Here is a 15,047-nt window from a genome sequence, read left to right on the forward strand (position 1 = left end):
GAATGGAGGCTTAGAAAACAATTCCTAGCCAGGCCTCCTGTGCAGTTTACCCAGTCACACCCACCCACAGCCTTCGCAAACCCAGCCCTGGCATCCATCGGCAATGAGGGACAGCAAGGATGGAGACGTGTGAACAGGGGTGGGACAGATGGAACCTGGGGTGAGATGGGACATGCAGAGGGCTCCTGGACTCCTGTATGGGCAAAGCCACCTGCTGCCCCCGACTGGCAGGAAGTGGTCAGAGAAGTTGTCTAAGTGGGTTGAGACCTGGGCCCAGTGCGCCTTTGACTGAGGAGGAAGGAATACTGCCCTTCTCACAGACAGCATGGAGAACAAATCACCCTGTCTGCCTCACTGCCCAGTTCATCCTGGGGCTCGGCACTTCCAGGACCGACAGACCCCTCCCCTGGCTCTGCCCACCTGGCCTGCCAGGCCCAGTATGGATAGTGGTAGAACTGAGGCAGGAGCCAAGGCCTCCCAGTCCCTGTGTCCCCAGGCTGTTGGGAGCTGACCTGGAGGTTCAAGTCAGTGAGCAGACCCACCACGGCGCTGCTCCAAGCTCCTAGGCCACTTGTTATTCCAGAGTGAGGACCTGACCTTCGGAAGGACCTTGTCAGCTAGGATTCTGCATGGTAGGTAACTGGGGAGAAGGCAAGGCCTGGAGCAAGGGCCCAGGACAGCACAATCTGCTTTCATGCTCAGGACCTCAGAGCAACCAAAGAGATACTACTATACATGGTCCCCATTCCCCAGCACTAGCGCTCCAGCACAGAGACCGGTTTGGCTCACCCCACAGCCCAGAGGTGATAGCCCTCCTGGAAGGAGGGAGGAGGAGGCCAAGCCAGAACTTGCTCAGCCCAGACACCAGCTTAGACCCCACCCCCACCCCATGGCCCATTTTACAGCCCAGAAAACTGAGGTTGAGTATGAATGCCATCTTCGAATGGAAGGCCTAGCCCTGCGCCAGGTCGGGGAACCCTGCAGCCCGCCAGGCATGGCCCTTTAATCGGGCCCCACTCTCAGATGAGTCACCATGAGTCACACAGAGGGCCGCAAGCCCCCACCACAGCCTTCCCACATGAACTGGCTTGGCTGGGCCAGGAAACAGCTCTGTTTATTTGGGGTTTCTTAACAGCCCCACCCCCATGCCCAGCCGAGCCAAGTTCTGAAGGCCGTAGTCTCAGCACACTCAGCTGCTGGCTCTTTTTTATTTTTTTAATTTGACTTTCTGTTGTTTTTCAAAAATAAACAGAATCTGAAGGCCCGGAAGTTTTGTTCCCAAGCCGGACACAGAACACAGCCCTCAGGGCCAGGTGTCTGGGGGCTCCTAGGAGAGGAAGGGCTGTCAGAAGTAACCCTCGGAGGGAAGCTGGCCTCGGGGCTCCATCTCCAACATGCCTGCCTAAGTGACAGTGGGTGACCCTCAAGCAGGACGGTGTGTGAACTGTGCACAGTCATAACGCCATGGGAGAGATGAAGAACCGAAAGCACAGAATGGGAAAGAGAATGACCACGACACACCACGGGGACACCCTACACCGTCACAGGGGCTGTACACGGTTCCATCGGCATTATTAACAGGGGTCCGTATCCGTACCCACATTCCCCGGAGTTGGACAGTGTGCAACATGCATGACTGTGTGCGTTAGCCCAAAGCCAGCACACAGTCCGGCAGGTAAAGGAGCCTGGTTCTGATCCCCATATCTGGCTCTTCAACGGTGTCCCCCAACTCTGCCACTTCTTAACAGAAAGGCCCCACAAGTCTCCCGAGTCCACTGTGCCTCAGTTCTCTTACGGGGGACAGCAGTGACATCCCTCCCTGGGTCACCAGACAGTTGAGGTTATGAATATGCAGGCTTGGTGTGGTGTGAGGCCTAATGGGGGGGATGGCAAATAAATCCAGTCATAGCACATGTTTGCTGTGCAGTTGGTGCCGGATGACTGAATGCAGCATTGAGCACCCCACACTCACCGGTTTTACTGCCCCTCCCCACCCAGTCACAGGTGGAAGGGCATTCCATAAGGAGAGCTGGGGATCTCTGCACGGAGCCTAGCCTCACAGCCAACCTCCAGAGGTTGGCTGAGCCAGCAGAGCCTGGAATTTCACAGCCAGAGGCGCCGCTGCCGCAGGGCTGGCCCCAAGCCAGAGACAGGTCAAGGCTGGGCTCTCCTGGAAGCTAACCAGCTGTTACACCCTCCCAAGTCACAGCACAGAGCTGGGATGTACCTAGGTTTAGGGATCTGGCTGTGTGCCTCGGGCAGGCCACCTGATCTCTCTAAGCCTTGTTTCCCAACCTATAAACCAGCCACTGTATCAGCCTTGGAGAGCTCAGGGAGGCCGACTCTGGGCCTGGTGCCCTAGTGCCCGGTGTGCTGTGCTTGATACCTTGCACCTGGGCTGGTACCCTGGGCTGTGGCTGCGAGGGAGAGGTGGTGTGTGGTCTGTGTGCCCCACGCTGGATAGCGGCTCTCCCCATCTTCCGTTCCCCAGGCAGGACCTGGGTCTGAGGGCCGCAGACAGCAGCAGGACTCCCTGGGAACCACAGAGGGATCTTGATGTTTGTGGCCAGGGGGACATGGGTCACTTAGGGACAGACAAGCATTTAGGAGGAGGACACACAGGAAAGCTGCGGCAGCAGGGCTGAAGCTGTTGGGGCTGTGTGTTCCACTCTTGCTGCTTACTTCCAGGGCCAGTACAGCCCGGGTACCCATGCACTGAGGACACTGTAGGTCGTGACCCCCTTGGATCGCATATCGGACATTTACATTACGATGCATCATAGTAGCAAAATTACAGTTCTGGAGTAGCAATGAAATAATACGGATGGGGGTCACCACAACGTGAGGAACTGTATTAAAGCATGAGGAAGGTTGAGAAACAGTGCTCTAGAGAGACTCTCTGTGAGGGTACAAGGGGGACCTGAGGGTTGGTGCCCTGTTGGCCTGGGCCTTGAGGAATGGGAGATCGGCACACTTGGCGAAGGGGCTGTGTGACACTGTGAGCAGGAGCCTGGGACTGGAGCTGGGACAGGAGCTGAGGCTATGGAGTAGACAGGGCCTGGAGAGTTAGTTCCTGGGGTCTCTACTGGAGGGTTGTGCTGGTACCACAGATATACAGGCACAGCGTGTGGTGCCCCAGGCCTGTCGTGTAGTTGAGGCACACGTGCCCGGCCACGCTTCCACAGCCCCAAGAAGAGGGGCTTGTGACTGCATTCTGTTTCTCGTAACTTAGTTACCTCCTCACAGTGTCCTCCAGGGTGGCCACCTCCTCATGGGGCTCAAGGACCACGGTATGTCAGATCAACAATAGGGAGTCAGGAGGACCATGACTTGGGGCAAGCTCTCCCTTACTCCGAGAGCCCTAGGGTGGCACACTATACAGCATCAGAACCTGTCCTTGTACCCCAGCATTATCCCCCACGATGAGCTCAAGGCTTCAGAGGTTATGGCAGGAGTCCGGACAGCTGACCCTAGGAGTTCTGGTAGCCACCTCCCGCAAGGCAGCAGGTTGTAGATGTGCCATCTACCCAGCCTGCTGTGCCATCTGCACAGGTCTCAGGCCTACAGTGAAGGCCAGGGAGGCCACCTGCCTCACTGTGTCCAGAGATCCTATAGGCCAGTGAGCACACACAGACTTTTGGTGGTGTAGGGCACAAGGGTCAGCAGGCAGACCAGCATGGTGAGTGCCACTCTGTCGAGGCAGCATGATCCCCACACAGCTCCTCTGCATGGCCACCTCTGCATGCCCTGGAGGTAGATGAAGAAAGGGATCCAGGTTTGACAGTGCTTCTGGACTCACAGGTCATGGAGCTCCTCCTTGTCCCCGGCCATGACACACAATCTTACCCACTATGAAATACATGTATGAAGCCCCTGGAACCCTGCCAGTCCTCACCCACAGCCAGACCACTGTCCAGTTCTGCTGTCCCAGCAGGCAGTGGGGCAGATAGAGAATGCATCTTCTTCCTGGTTAGTCTCAGATGCTGAACTCTGAGCCCCTAGAAGCTTCTAAGAAGAGTGAACACAAAAGCCACCCAAAGCTCTTAAATAACAGGCTGGGAGAGGCCAGCAGGGCCTCCTTGCACATTAAAAGCTGCCTGTTAAATCTGTGTGGGAACTGCCCCAAAGCCCCCCCCCCCCAGTTGCGAGTTCCAGAAATAAGTAGATGTCTACTGTCACAGAGGGGCTGTGGGACAGGGACTCTGGGAAACCTGCAAGCAGACCCCCGAGTGCAGGTCATCCTAGCAAAGGGACCCTTCCCTTGAGAACGCTTTTCTAACATGCAGGTGGGACCCAACGTTTTCCGTCATTCCCACCGGAACCATCTAATAGGGACCAGGAGAGCTACAGGGACCCGTGGGCCCAGATATTCATATAATAACATCAGCTACTGTGTGCAACCAGGTGCTGGACCCACCGCTGCCATGAGGCCCAGAGTGAGCAAGCAGGAGAGAGAAGACAGGTCAATGGACATCTAAGCCCAGAAGAGGAACCCTGCTAGGTGAGGATGAGAGCGGGAACTGTGGGTGGTGGGCAGAACATGTGCAAAGGCCCTGAGGTAGCAGGGGCGGAGGTGGGGAGGGAAAACAGTAAAGTGGCCAGAGGGTGAGAAGGTCGCAGACGATGGCAATGGAGGTGTGTGTGTGTGTATATGTGTGTGTGTCTGTGTGTGTCTGTGTGTGTGTGTGTGTGTGTGTGTGTGTGTGTGTGTGTGGTGGTAGACACAGGGCCTGAGAGTCCAGGTAAGTGTGGGGGGTGACTTGGAGGGGGTCTTGTTAGTAACATGCAGGACAGACTGACCAGGAACACCTGGCTGCCAGGTAAAATGATACAGGACGATAAGGAAGGTAGAAGCCAGCAGAAGTCAATGGTGACTTGGTCTCCCTCTGCTACCCAATCTGTTCTGAGACCCCCATGCCACAGGAGCCCCCCTCTCAGACATCACCCTCAAGTGGGGCTCACCAGCTCTCCCCGCCCCCGAGACATTCATGAGCCCAGAGCATCTGGGCGTTGTGGTTTGTGGTCAGGCTGGTTAGTGACCGCACTCACGGCGAACAGGAGGCGATGACAGGTGCAGTGGCGGACGGAGGCTGAGACATCAATGTCCCGGGGCGGTGCTGTCAGCTGAGCTGGGAGGACCAGTTAGAGACAGCCAGGCTGCCTCGGCCAGTCTCCATCTGCATGGAGTGAGCCTGGCACTCCCACTGGTGTGTGAAACTTCTGAGCAGCCGGAGACAGCCGCAGAGAAGCAGCAGCGGCAGACAAGCACAGGGTGCTTCTGTGAATCATGTCCATGGAGTATGCAGCAACCTGGACCACCCAGGTCAAAGTGCGCGACGGACAAGTGTCAGGCTTAAGGTCACTGGCCCTGTCTAGCTGTAACCATCCCCTCTGACCACCAGACTACTGAGACAGTGGACCCTGAGAAACTGAAATTCCCCCAGGAATCTCACTCTGGGAGGAGAAGGCTGCAGCCAGTGAGAGGGATGCATCAGGCCACCTTGCAGGAGAGACCGGAGTGGAGACTGATGGGTCAAGGATGGGTGGGAGATGCTTGGTTTGTATATACTTCTGTTCCTCTATTTAAACCTAAATCTCATGTCAGGACCCCTAGATGGACTTGGGGAGATGTCACTGGACCTCTTTGCTCCTCTTCCCAATGTGGCCACGTTGCTTTAGTTGGCCCTTTGAGGATGGGTGGTAGAGCCTGGCTTGTTAACATCCCCGGTAATGTGCCCTCCTTCCCTGGCTTCAATTCCTGCCAGCTCATGGGCACCTTGAGCTTTGACGGTGGCCAGTGCGTTAGACCAGATCTTGGTCTCTGCTCCGCCCAGGCCTCTCCACCCTCCCCATCTTTGCTAGGGAGCTCCATTCACTGTCCCAACTCAGCACCTCTCTTAGGGGCCTCACTGCACAGCAGCAACAGTGTGCCCAGCACAGGAAGTAACCCTGGGCCCCAGTGTGCACTGCGCTGGGACTAAATCTTCCCTGCACGGGTCTCTCCCAGGCCTGCCATCAGACCGTTTATGATTGAGTACCCAGAATACAATGGAGCGATGTAACTAAGGACAGTAGGTCTAGGAAGCCTGCCATCCCGCCAACACCCACAGACTCTCAGCCACTTCTGCCGTGCTTAGTGATGGGTACCTGCCTAATCCTCAGGCTGACTTCCTCCTCTCTCCTTGCTCTGTGCCCTCCAGGGTCTAGAAGTCTCAAGGGCACTAACAGGGTCTGCTTCATGCCACACACTGTTACCAATCAAGGGACAGCCAGGCACAGAGAGGATTTTCACAAATGGCTCAGTCTGCGAAGAAGAAAGTCCACCTCCGTCCCTGCCCATCTCTGCCCAGAGCCTGATGCTAACAGTATCAGCCACATGGGAGACCAGGGGAAGGGTACACCAAATACAACCAAGATGGTAGCAAGCAGAAGAGCAGAGGAGAGCCCGTGCCTGGCCACCCCGAACCCTCTGCACCTCAGACAGCAAGGCCCAAGATGGGCACACAGAACCAGCACCCAGCACACCCTGGGTGTCCATGGAATGTATTACACTGCCCAAAGAGAGCAAGCACCGGGCTGCTGTCCCTCATGTGACCTATGACCCTACCCATACCAACATACAGCCCCTCCAAAATGTAGGTGCAGACCCTATAAGACCTTCCACTTATGAGTGGGGACTAAGGCCTTTGTAAGCGGTACCACACCCCCTTGGGTCTCTCACCCATGTCACGTGCTTGCCTTCTGCCCCACCATGGCATGTGAGCGCCTAGTAGCCTCCCCTTGGGGGATCAGGGCTGGGTCTCAACCACGGGCTTCCAGGTCCCAGCCTATGAGACATGAATGTTTGTTTGTTATAACCTGCTTAGTCTCCCATAACACAGATAAGGATGTCCTCCTCCCAACTCTCCTGAAATGGCTTACTCATGTGGTCCACAGAATCCTACATGGATGGCACTTTCCAGCCTGGGCACCTGTGGCCACCCAGCCTGAGAGGAAGGCAGGTGTTCACCGGGAAAGAGCCGTGCCTGCCGCTCTTTCTCTGGCCTCTGGCTGTCTAGAGCTCCTTCAGCCTTCTATACCTTCTCTCCAGGAGAATGTTCAGCTCCCCAACCTTTTGGGGACACAGGACTTGAGTGTTCAGAAGGCAACAGTTCTGTCTGACAGGGCAAAGCCAGCCTCTGGCACTATGCTTACAGCCACCAAGTCCCATCCCTACCCAGTGCTGAGCTACCTACACTTTCCAGTGTGTCCAGTACACACAGTCAAGCCCACAAGAGTCTATTCAGGCCAGTGCGTCTTTCCAGGATGCCTTCCACACAGCACAGAGAAAACTCAGCCTTATTCTCCAAAAGGTGGCCTAGATGACCTCCTGCCTGGTTCCCAGGTGTCCTCTGAGTGCCCAGCAGAGCCCGTCTGACCTCAGGCTAAGGACGCACAGGGGCTGTGCTGAGCTGCATTGAGGATCAACCACTGAGTCCCCATCACGCCAAGGGCAAAGCTTGGTATCCTAAACAATGCCCCAGACAAGAAGCAGATTGACAAAGTTTTTTTTTTCTTGGATGTACAGGGTTCCATTGCAAGGTCAGAAGTGACCAAGCGCCACCTGCCAACCAGGGGAGGCCGTCTTAGGAGTCTCCCCCTGAGCCTTTGAGCTGTGGCTTACACACTGGCTGTAGCCCCATTTTGCCTCCCAAAGACCACCTAGCTAGCTACAGACAGAAGAAAAGAAAAGAAAGAAAGCTACAGACAGAAGAAAAGAAAACCCAAAGAGAAATTGAAGACAGAGACCAGAAAAGACTGCATGCCACTTGCCAATCGTTCCCTTCTAAACCACTAGAGGACTATAAGAAACAGAAGAGTGGCTGGGTCAGAGACCCACAGCCCACCAGACACTGCAAAGCTGCCACACTAGGTCTCAATTCTAACTTGTTCTGTGGCTTTGGGGACAGCAATGAACTCTTGGGACTCAGTTTCTCCATCTAGAAGGCTAGAGGACTGTCTGAACTGCTCCTAAAAGGCTGCCCAGTGGCACTCCGTGAGCGGGCGGCATCCCCTTGGGCCTCAGTTTCCCCAGAATAAGCCTTTGGATTCCTGGCGGAGCTTACCCGAGGGGCAGGCGCCCTTCTGCAGCTGGCGCACCGGCGTCCCGGAGATCTGCAGGGCACGGCGGCTGGCGGCCTGCAGCGCGCACACGTCGGCATAGGTGTGCCCGTCCGTGCCACACACTGCGTGGGTCCAACGGCAGCGGCACACACCGCGCACGCACTCCAGGCTGTCGCCGCACGGCGAGTCCAGGGGGCTACCGCAGGGCTCGCCCTCGCTGGCAGCGCACACCAGGCAACAGTTGCAGAGGTCGGGCACATAGCCCCCGGGGCAGCGCGGGCTCGGGCAGCGCGACACGTCGCAGCGCGCAGGGCAAGGCGCCGTCGGGGGTTCCCGGGCCAGCGCCAACACAGCCAGCGTGGCCAGCGCGGCCAGCGCGGCGGGAAGCAGCGCGCGCGCCTGCATCGTAAAGAGGCGGCGGCGCGAGACCCGCGGGAACACCGAGGCCCGGGCGGCTCAGGCGCACTCTGGCTGGGAGCGCAAAGACAAGGTGTGGGGACTGACCCGGGCCTCTCCTTTGCTGACCGTCCGCAGGCTTTTAATGGCCAAGGCCGCCCGCCCTCGCTGGAAGGGGCGGCCCTGCCCGCCGTCAGCCCCGCCCCAGCCCCACGGGACCCCGCCCCGGCTGGTGGGGACCCACCCGGCGCCTCCTGCTCCCCCGGCCTGGTGGGGGGTGCACTTTGGGTGACAGGTCTGCGAGCCCATGGTGAAGGCCTGGGGAGAAGGAGCTGCCACGGAGTATCCCAGTCCTAGCCAAGGACCTGACCACAACCCCAGAAACATAACAAGACCAAAAATCTGTCCCTAGCTTTCCTCCATAGAGGAAGGCCCCAAACCCAGACCCTCCTGCTCCTCATCACTCTCTCTGGGGACATTGGAGGTAGATGCTTAGGAAGCAGCTGGGTGCCCCCCTCCTCCCATCTTCAGCTGGAGGGTGTATCCCCAGCTAGGGAGGGGGCCCATCTGCCTTCTATTAGGGGTCTATTCTGTGCTCCCCCTGATCTAGAACTCTGGTTGCTGCCTGGTGCGCCTCAGTTTCTTCTCAGACAAGGAGGACTGAGCACCTCCCACCTCAGGGCTGTTGGAAGTGCCAAAATACCAGGCAGGGCAGGAGCAGGAAGCTCACCCTGCCTCAGCTCACCCCGCCTCAGCTCACACCCTGCCTCAGCTCACCCTGCCTCAGCTCACCCTGCCTCAGCTCACCCTGCCTCAGCTCACCCTGCCTCAGCTCACCCTGCCTCAGCTCACCCTGCCTCAGCTCACATCTGAAGGTGCCTCCTTGTGCATTCACCAAAAGCTCCTTCAGACCCAGGCCAGGCAGCAGGGTGTACGGGTGACCGGGCATGTCAAGTTGCTAGCAGCCGGGGATCCAGCAGAGCCTCTCCAGTAGGTGATGCTGGATTGAATACACAGCTCCAGGGGCGAGAGAACCTGGTCTGCCACACAGGAGAGGCAGAAAGCAAAGAGGGTCCGGGCAGGAAGCTGTTACCTGCTTGGAGTTTCCCAGCAGCACTGGAGGGTGTGGTGTGGTGTGGTGTGGTGTGGTGTGGTGTGGTGTGGTGGCACCTCTGTCTCCATGGGTGATAAAGCCATGGGTCCCATGGATGGCTGTTGGTGGAGGGCTGGGGAGATGGGGTTGAGGAGGAATCTGGTTCCTGGGAACTCTCACGCGTTGAGGCCTGTGCAATGCCCAATGACCAGGAAGCAGAGTGGTCTCATCTGACAGAATTGTTTGGGGAGAGGAAGTGAGGTTCCAGGTGTGAGCGCTTTGCTGGTGGCGGAGAGGGCAGGGGTGTGGTGTTGTTTTTTCACAAAAGGTAGACCAGGCTTTGCTCCAGGCTTTTTGTGTGCAGATGGGAGTCTCAGCCTCCTGGATTGGAGCCTCAGGCTACAGTGTATTAGTCCTGGCTGCTGCTTGGCAGGCTGATCCACGTGTATTATTTGGCTCTCTGTGTCTTCCTGCCTGAGATGTGGGTATCAGGGGCCTCAGAGTGAGGCTGGGAAAAGATGGTGGGCTTCCCTCTCATTCATTTTGTCTGAAGTCTCAAGTTCAACTTTCCCCCTCTAGATCCCATTATCCTCAATGGTCACCTGGCCTGACCTGACCTGACCTTTCCATGGCTGTGTACAGCACTTTAGTCCCCTGTGCGGAAGAGAAACTGAGGCTTGGAGTTAAAGGATAAACACAGCTGTAGCTTCTCTTCTAGGAGGGAGATAGTTCCAGGCCCTGTCTTTGTTCTTCTGGAAGCTTCCAGGGAGTCTTCGGCAAAGGCAAGGCAGTGGCTCCCCCTGCTGCCTTAGCCCTTTACAGCTCCTCCCTCATTCAGCCACAGGGACACCATGGGTCTCTCTGGAGTCTGAGTGACCCCCTGGTCTCCGACCTCCAGGGCACAGCATCTCCTGCATGGTCCAGCAGGGAAGGGGCTGCCCTTCCTGCCCTCAGAACCTGACAGCCTTTGCCATCCACAGGTGTGAGTGAGCTCTGGACCAGCTCTCCCCTGCTGCCTTCTCTTGAGTCACCGTAGGTGGCTGGCTTGATCCTTTGGCCCCCTTTGTTTTCCCCTCTTCGATATGCCGTCATTCTTCACCATGAAACAGCATGGAGCTGGTTGCAGCCAGGCTGAACCAGGGTCTGCCTCCCTTACGGGCACCCCAGACTGTCCCTCCTGCTAGGCCATAGCAAAACAAGAGAGCCAAACTGGGTCTTCCAGACCCTCTGCCTGACCCTTGCTGTAGCCCAGACGTCATCAGATGAGGTCAAAGCTTACATGGTTTGGGGGACCTCAAAGATCATCCCTGGCCACACCTGGCATGTGATAAGGTTCCTCGGCCCATGTTAGTGGGTGACTCACAGGGTGGGCCCTTGCTTGAGTGATGATATAAGGCACTGTCTCCAGCCCCTCCTTTGGGAACTCCCTCATGGGGGTGATGAGAAGGGCAGCAGCAGCAGCTAGCTGTTCCTGGGAGCCCTGTGAAGGATGGATGTGATGATCTTTGACCAGTTATTGTTAATCCCAAAGATGTAAGGAGAAAGATCATTGACGTAAACCATCGTGACCAAATTAATTAAAGCAAGCAATTAATTGAAGCAAACTATTTTATTTATGTGCATGGGCTGCCCCCCCCCCCAAGGTGGGGTTCAAGAAGTCAGCACAGCACTGGACATGAAGAAGACAAGGTTTTTATAACTCAGGGATTGGGAGTTTCTAAATGGTGGATTTGGCAGGCAAAATAGGCGGGGTTACAGAAGCAGAACACGACAAGGTGGTCATAACAAGGTAGTCATAACAACCTTTTGAAACAAAGGTAGGATGGTAAGGTAGTCATTACAACTTTTTAAAACAAAGATGTAGTTGCTGTTTCCTGGAGCAGGAGTACAGAGCCATTTGTAGTCAAGGTTACATGTGGGACAGAGCCCAATCCTTGAGAAACAGAGGTTTAATCATAAATAGGAATGAGCCTAGCTTGCCTTTACTATAAGGTGGCTTTAAAGCCTCAGATGGAGGCGGGCTGGTTCATTATTGTGAGTCTCTCTATGAACTGCTGCCCACTAGAAAGAAGCTTCTGTGATTAAGGCTGAGTTGAGGGCTGCACTAAGCTATGGTTATAAACATAAATGTTTAGAAGGCAGTTTTACAATATGTCCATTCAACGAAACAACCTAGGGTCTACAGCATCCGGCATAAATTTCCTCTTATGGGACAGGCTTCAGATTCAGTCAGAAACAGCTGGTAATTCCCATAAGGGTCATGCCACTATTGTGCTTGTGGACATACCTTGTCTGGCAGGTCGGTATTGCAGCATGCAGGGTTGGTTGCAGCGTAAGACCATCAGTGTCTCTTCTCCCCCAGCAGCCTGCACAGTAGCCTGTAGCATTCTGAAAGCTAGCCATCAGGGAGGAAGTTTTCTTTTCGTCAGCTCCGGGTTGATGTTTCTGTATCCTGTCCCCAAAGTGTGTAGTGTCTCCAGCAATGGGGTCTTACCATTCAGGTATGGTGGGAAGCCAAGAACAATGACAACAGCCTATGCTGCTTTGGGAGCCTCTGCAGCCTCCCTGACTAACAACTCCTAGGGAAGTATCCCACATCTGGCACAGAGGTTTTCGTTTAATAACCCATGTCTTTTAGCAGCACCATTGTCCACCTATGCAGGGTACCTCCATTCAAATTTATTTAAAAATATTTCTTAAGATGAGCCTTCAAAGTAGTGAGTTTCCATGTGGATTTCTCATATCACCTTAGTTTTGGTTAACCCTCCCCATCCATCCTCTCTCTTATTCTTCCCACCCCATCCATCCTCTGCCCCATTCCTCTCGTTCTATTCCTGGTTAAGCATTTAACCCTTAGTACACATCTACCTACTTACATATACAACTCCCCCTTTTAAAGTTTGTAACTCGTCATTTTTTTGGCATCTTCTAGAGACACACAACTACCATTACAATTAGTTTTAGGATATTTTCATCTCTGTGAATTAGTTGCTCTGCATTTCCCCCATGAATAGGATCATATGAACTGTGGTCTTCTGTCTGCCTCCCCTCCCTGAGCATTGTGAGTCCAGGTTCATCAGCATGGCAGCATGAATCAGTCCTTCTCTGTTCTTTTACATGGTTCAATAATATTCCATTTCATGGCTAGACCACATATGTTTGTACGTTCCTCTGCCAACAGATGGATTTTTTTCCCCTCGCTTTTCAGTTATCATGGAAAAAAGCTGCCATGGACATTCCTGTGAAGTCTTATGTGGGCATATGGTCTCGATTCTCTTGAGAGTATACCTAGGAGGAGAATGACTAAGCCATGTAGTCATGCCGTGCTTGTCCATTTAAGGAACACCAGGCTTTTCCGAATCTGTACACTTTCCACCCCAAACCCTCAACCGCTCTTGGTATTTTCCATTAAAAAAAAGAAAAGACAACAAAACAAAAAACTTTTGTTGCCATTCTAGTAGCTATGATGTAGGGTCTCCTCGTGGTTTGATTTCTGTTTTCCAGGGAGTGGACAATACCACATATCTTCTGTAAGCCTTTGGCCACTTGTGTCTCTGTCTGGGAGAGATGTCTCTTCACAGGCATTTAATCCCGCACTCCGGAGGCCTTTGAGCTCTCTTTTGGTTCTTGGGGGCTGAGTCTTGTCATTCTATCCGCCTTGATCACAGCTTTTCTTTAGAGGCTTCCTGGCTTTAGCTCGTGTTCTTAGGTTCTCGTTGGTTATGAACCAGGGTGTGTGGTATGAGGTAAGAGGTCTGGCCTCATTGGTCAGTGTGTAGATGTCTGGTTTTCCCAGCACCTTTGGGCCGACACTAGTCTCTTCCCACAGGGTGGTCTTGGCCCCTTCTCTGCTCCCTGCCATCTGCTGTTCTGATAGGTTCACTTCTGGGATGCTCCAGGCCTGGCCCTCCACCACGTGGGCGGGCCCCGGGCTCCCAGACAGCCTATGTTCATCCTTCCTTGGGTGGTTCAGACTTCAGTGTGTAGGCTTCCAGCAAGTTCTCTTCTCCCTCCTCCTCTCCATTCCCCTTGGGGAACTCTGAGCAGCTGCTCTCTCCCTGTCTTCCCAAATCCCTGCCACAGGAAAGTCAAGGAGGAGCCACCAACTGCCAGTGGCCACCAGCCTGACCGACTGTCTGCTGTCTTTCCTCTCAGTCACTCAGCGGGAACATCTCTTCTCCTTTATCCCTCTAAATCCCCACTCTTGGGGACTGTTCAGCCAGGGCCTGGCCACATTACTTTCTTCCTGGCCTATATGGCCTTTATTTTAAAAACACATTTTCAGTGTTGATCTTGTTAATCTTCTCTTAGTTAAGTCTGTCCTGACAATTTCACACATTTATATCATACATTCTGATGGTTTTCATCCCCATCTCCTCTCATCCTCCTCCCACCCCATCAAGCTCCCTCTCCTCCAGCTCCCTTTTCCACACTCGCGTCTTTTTGTTTCATGACCCACTGAGTGTGACAAAGGCTGTCTAGGTGACCGTGGGGAACTGTCTGTCGGTGCGCTTACCAGCAGGTGCACATCTGAACACTACTCCCGTTCCCAGACCTGTCAGCAGCCAACAACTGGGCAGGGAAGATGTTAGTTAACAAAGACACTATGTTCTGAGTCACAGGCTGGCCTCCAACTGGGCAGTCCTTGTGCCTCAGCCTCTCCGGTGTTGAGGTCATAGGTGTGAGCCACCATGCCCAGCTTAATGCTGGCTTTGATTGACAAATCACCACTGTCCGCTGTAGCATACGGGCAACGCTTCCCTCCGTGTGAACAGTGTGTTGCCATTGCCTCATTCCCCGTTGTTTTCTGATAAGACATTGAAACCCCAGCTGGTCGTTTGAAATCTACAGTCCTGTTGGCTCCAGTTTCCTGCTGGTGGACCGTCTCAGGACCCGTACCTCCTGTCGGTCTGAACATCGGGTCCTTAGACCAGCAGTGTCTTGTCCCCTGCCTCCCCATCCCCAGGCCCTGTGACCACCTTCTGTTCTCTGCTGCAGTGACATCAGCTTTCTTAGATCCCCTATGAGTGACGGACATCACACCATCCTTGCCCTCCTGTGCCCAGCTTACCCTTCGGTGCTCAGTTGTCAGGTTCCTGCGTGTTGCTACCTATGACAGGATTTCCCCCCTCTGGGGCCGAGTAGTATTCCACTGTGTGCACACCCCACATTCACTTTACCTGCCTGTTGATGGACACTGCAGTTGCCCCCATACCTGCCAAAGGTGGACAGTGCTTCAAGAATACAGGGCTGCAGATGCCCTCGGAGAGGAAACAGAAGCCCAGAGAGCTGCTTGGCCAGCCCCGAGGACCCCCTCCTCTCCCTAGTCTGAATACACGCCCATCTCTGTCCTCTGATTCTTTGCTGTCTTTCCAAGACTCATCTTCCCCCAGACCCTTCTGCCTCAGCCCTGACCCCTCCCACACCTGCTCTCTGTGGCCACAGAAGCTCCAGC

General features: G+C 54.8%; 1 protein-coding gene across 2 annotated transcripts in view; it reads right to left on the reverse strand.

Moving 5' to 3' along the window:
• Htra3 (HtrA serine peptidase 3) overlaps positions 1–8,929 on the reverse strand; it is a 29,665-nt gene extending 20,736 nt beyond the window's left edge. Inside the window, exon 1 of one of the 2 annotated variants that reach the window (XM_028882292.1) lies at positions 8,106–8,929. In XM_028882292.1, the coding sequence (XP_028738125.1) occupies positions 8,106–8,508 (403 nt within the window). In that variant the 5' untranslated portion in view covers positions 8,509–8,929. The remainder of the gene's footprint in view (positions 1–8,105) is intronic. The other variant, XM_028882293.2, reaches the window with a different exon arrangement.
• Positions 8,930–15,047: the final 6,118 nt, after the last annotated feature.

Source organism: Peromyscus leucopus, chromosome 10, assembly GCF_004664715.2.
Source record: "Peromyscus leucopus breed LL Stock chromosome 10, UCI_PerLeu_2.1, whole genome shotgun sequence".
In the NCBI taxonomy this organism is placed as follows: Eukaryota; Metazoa; Chordata; class Mammalia; order Rodentia; family Cricetidae; genus Peromyscus; species Peromyscus leucopus.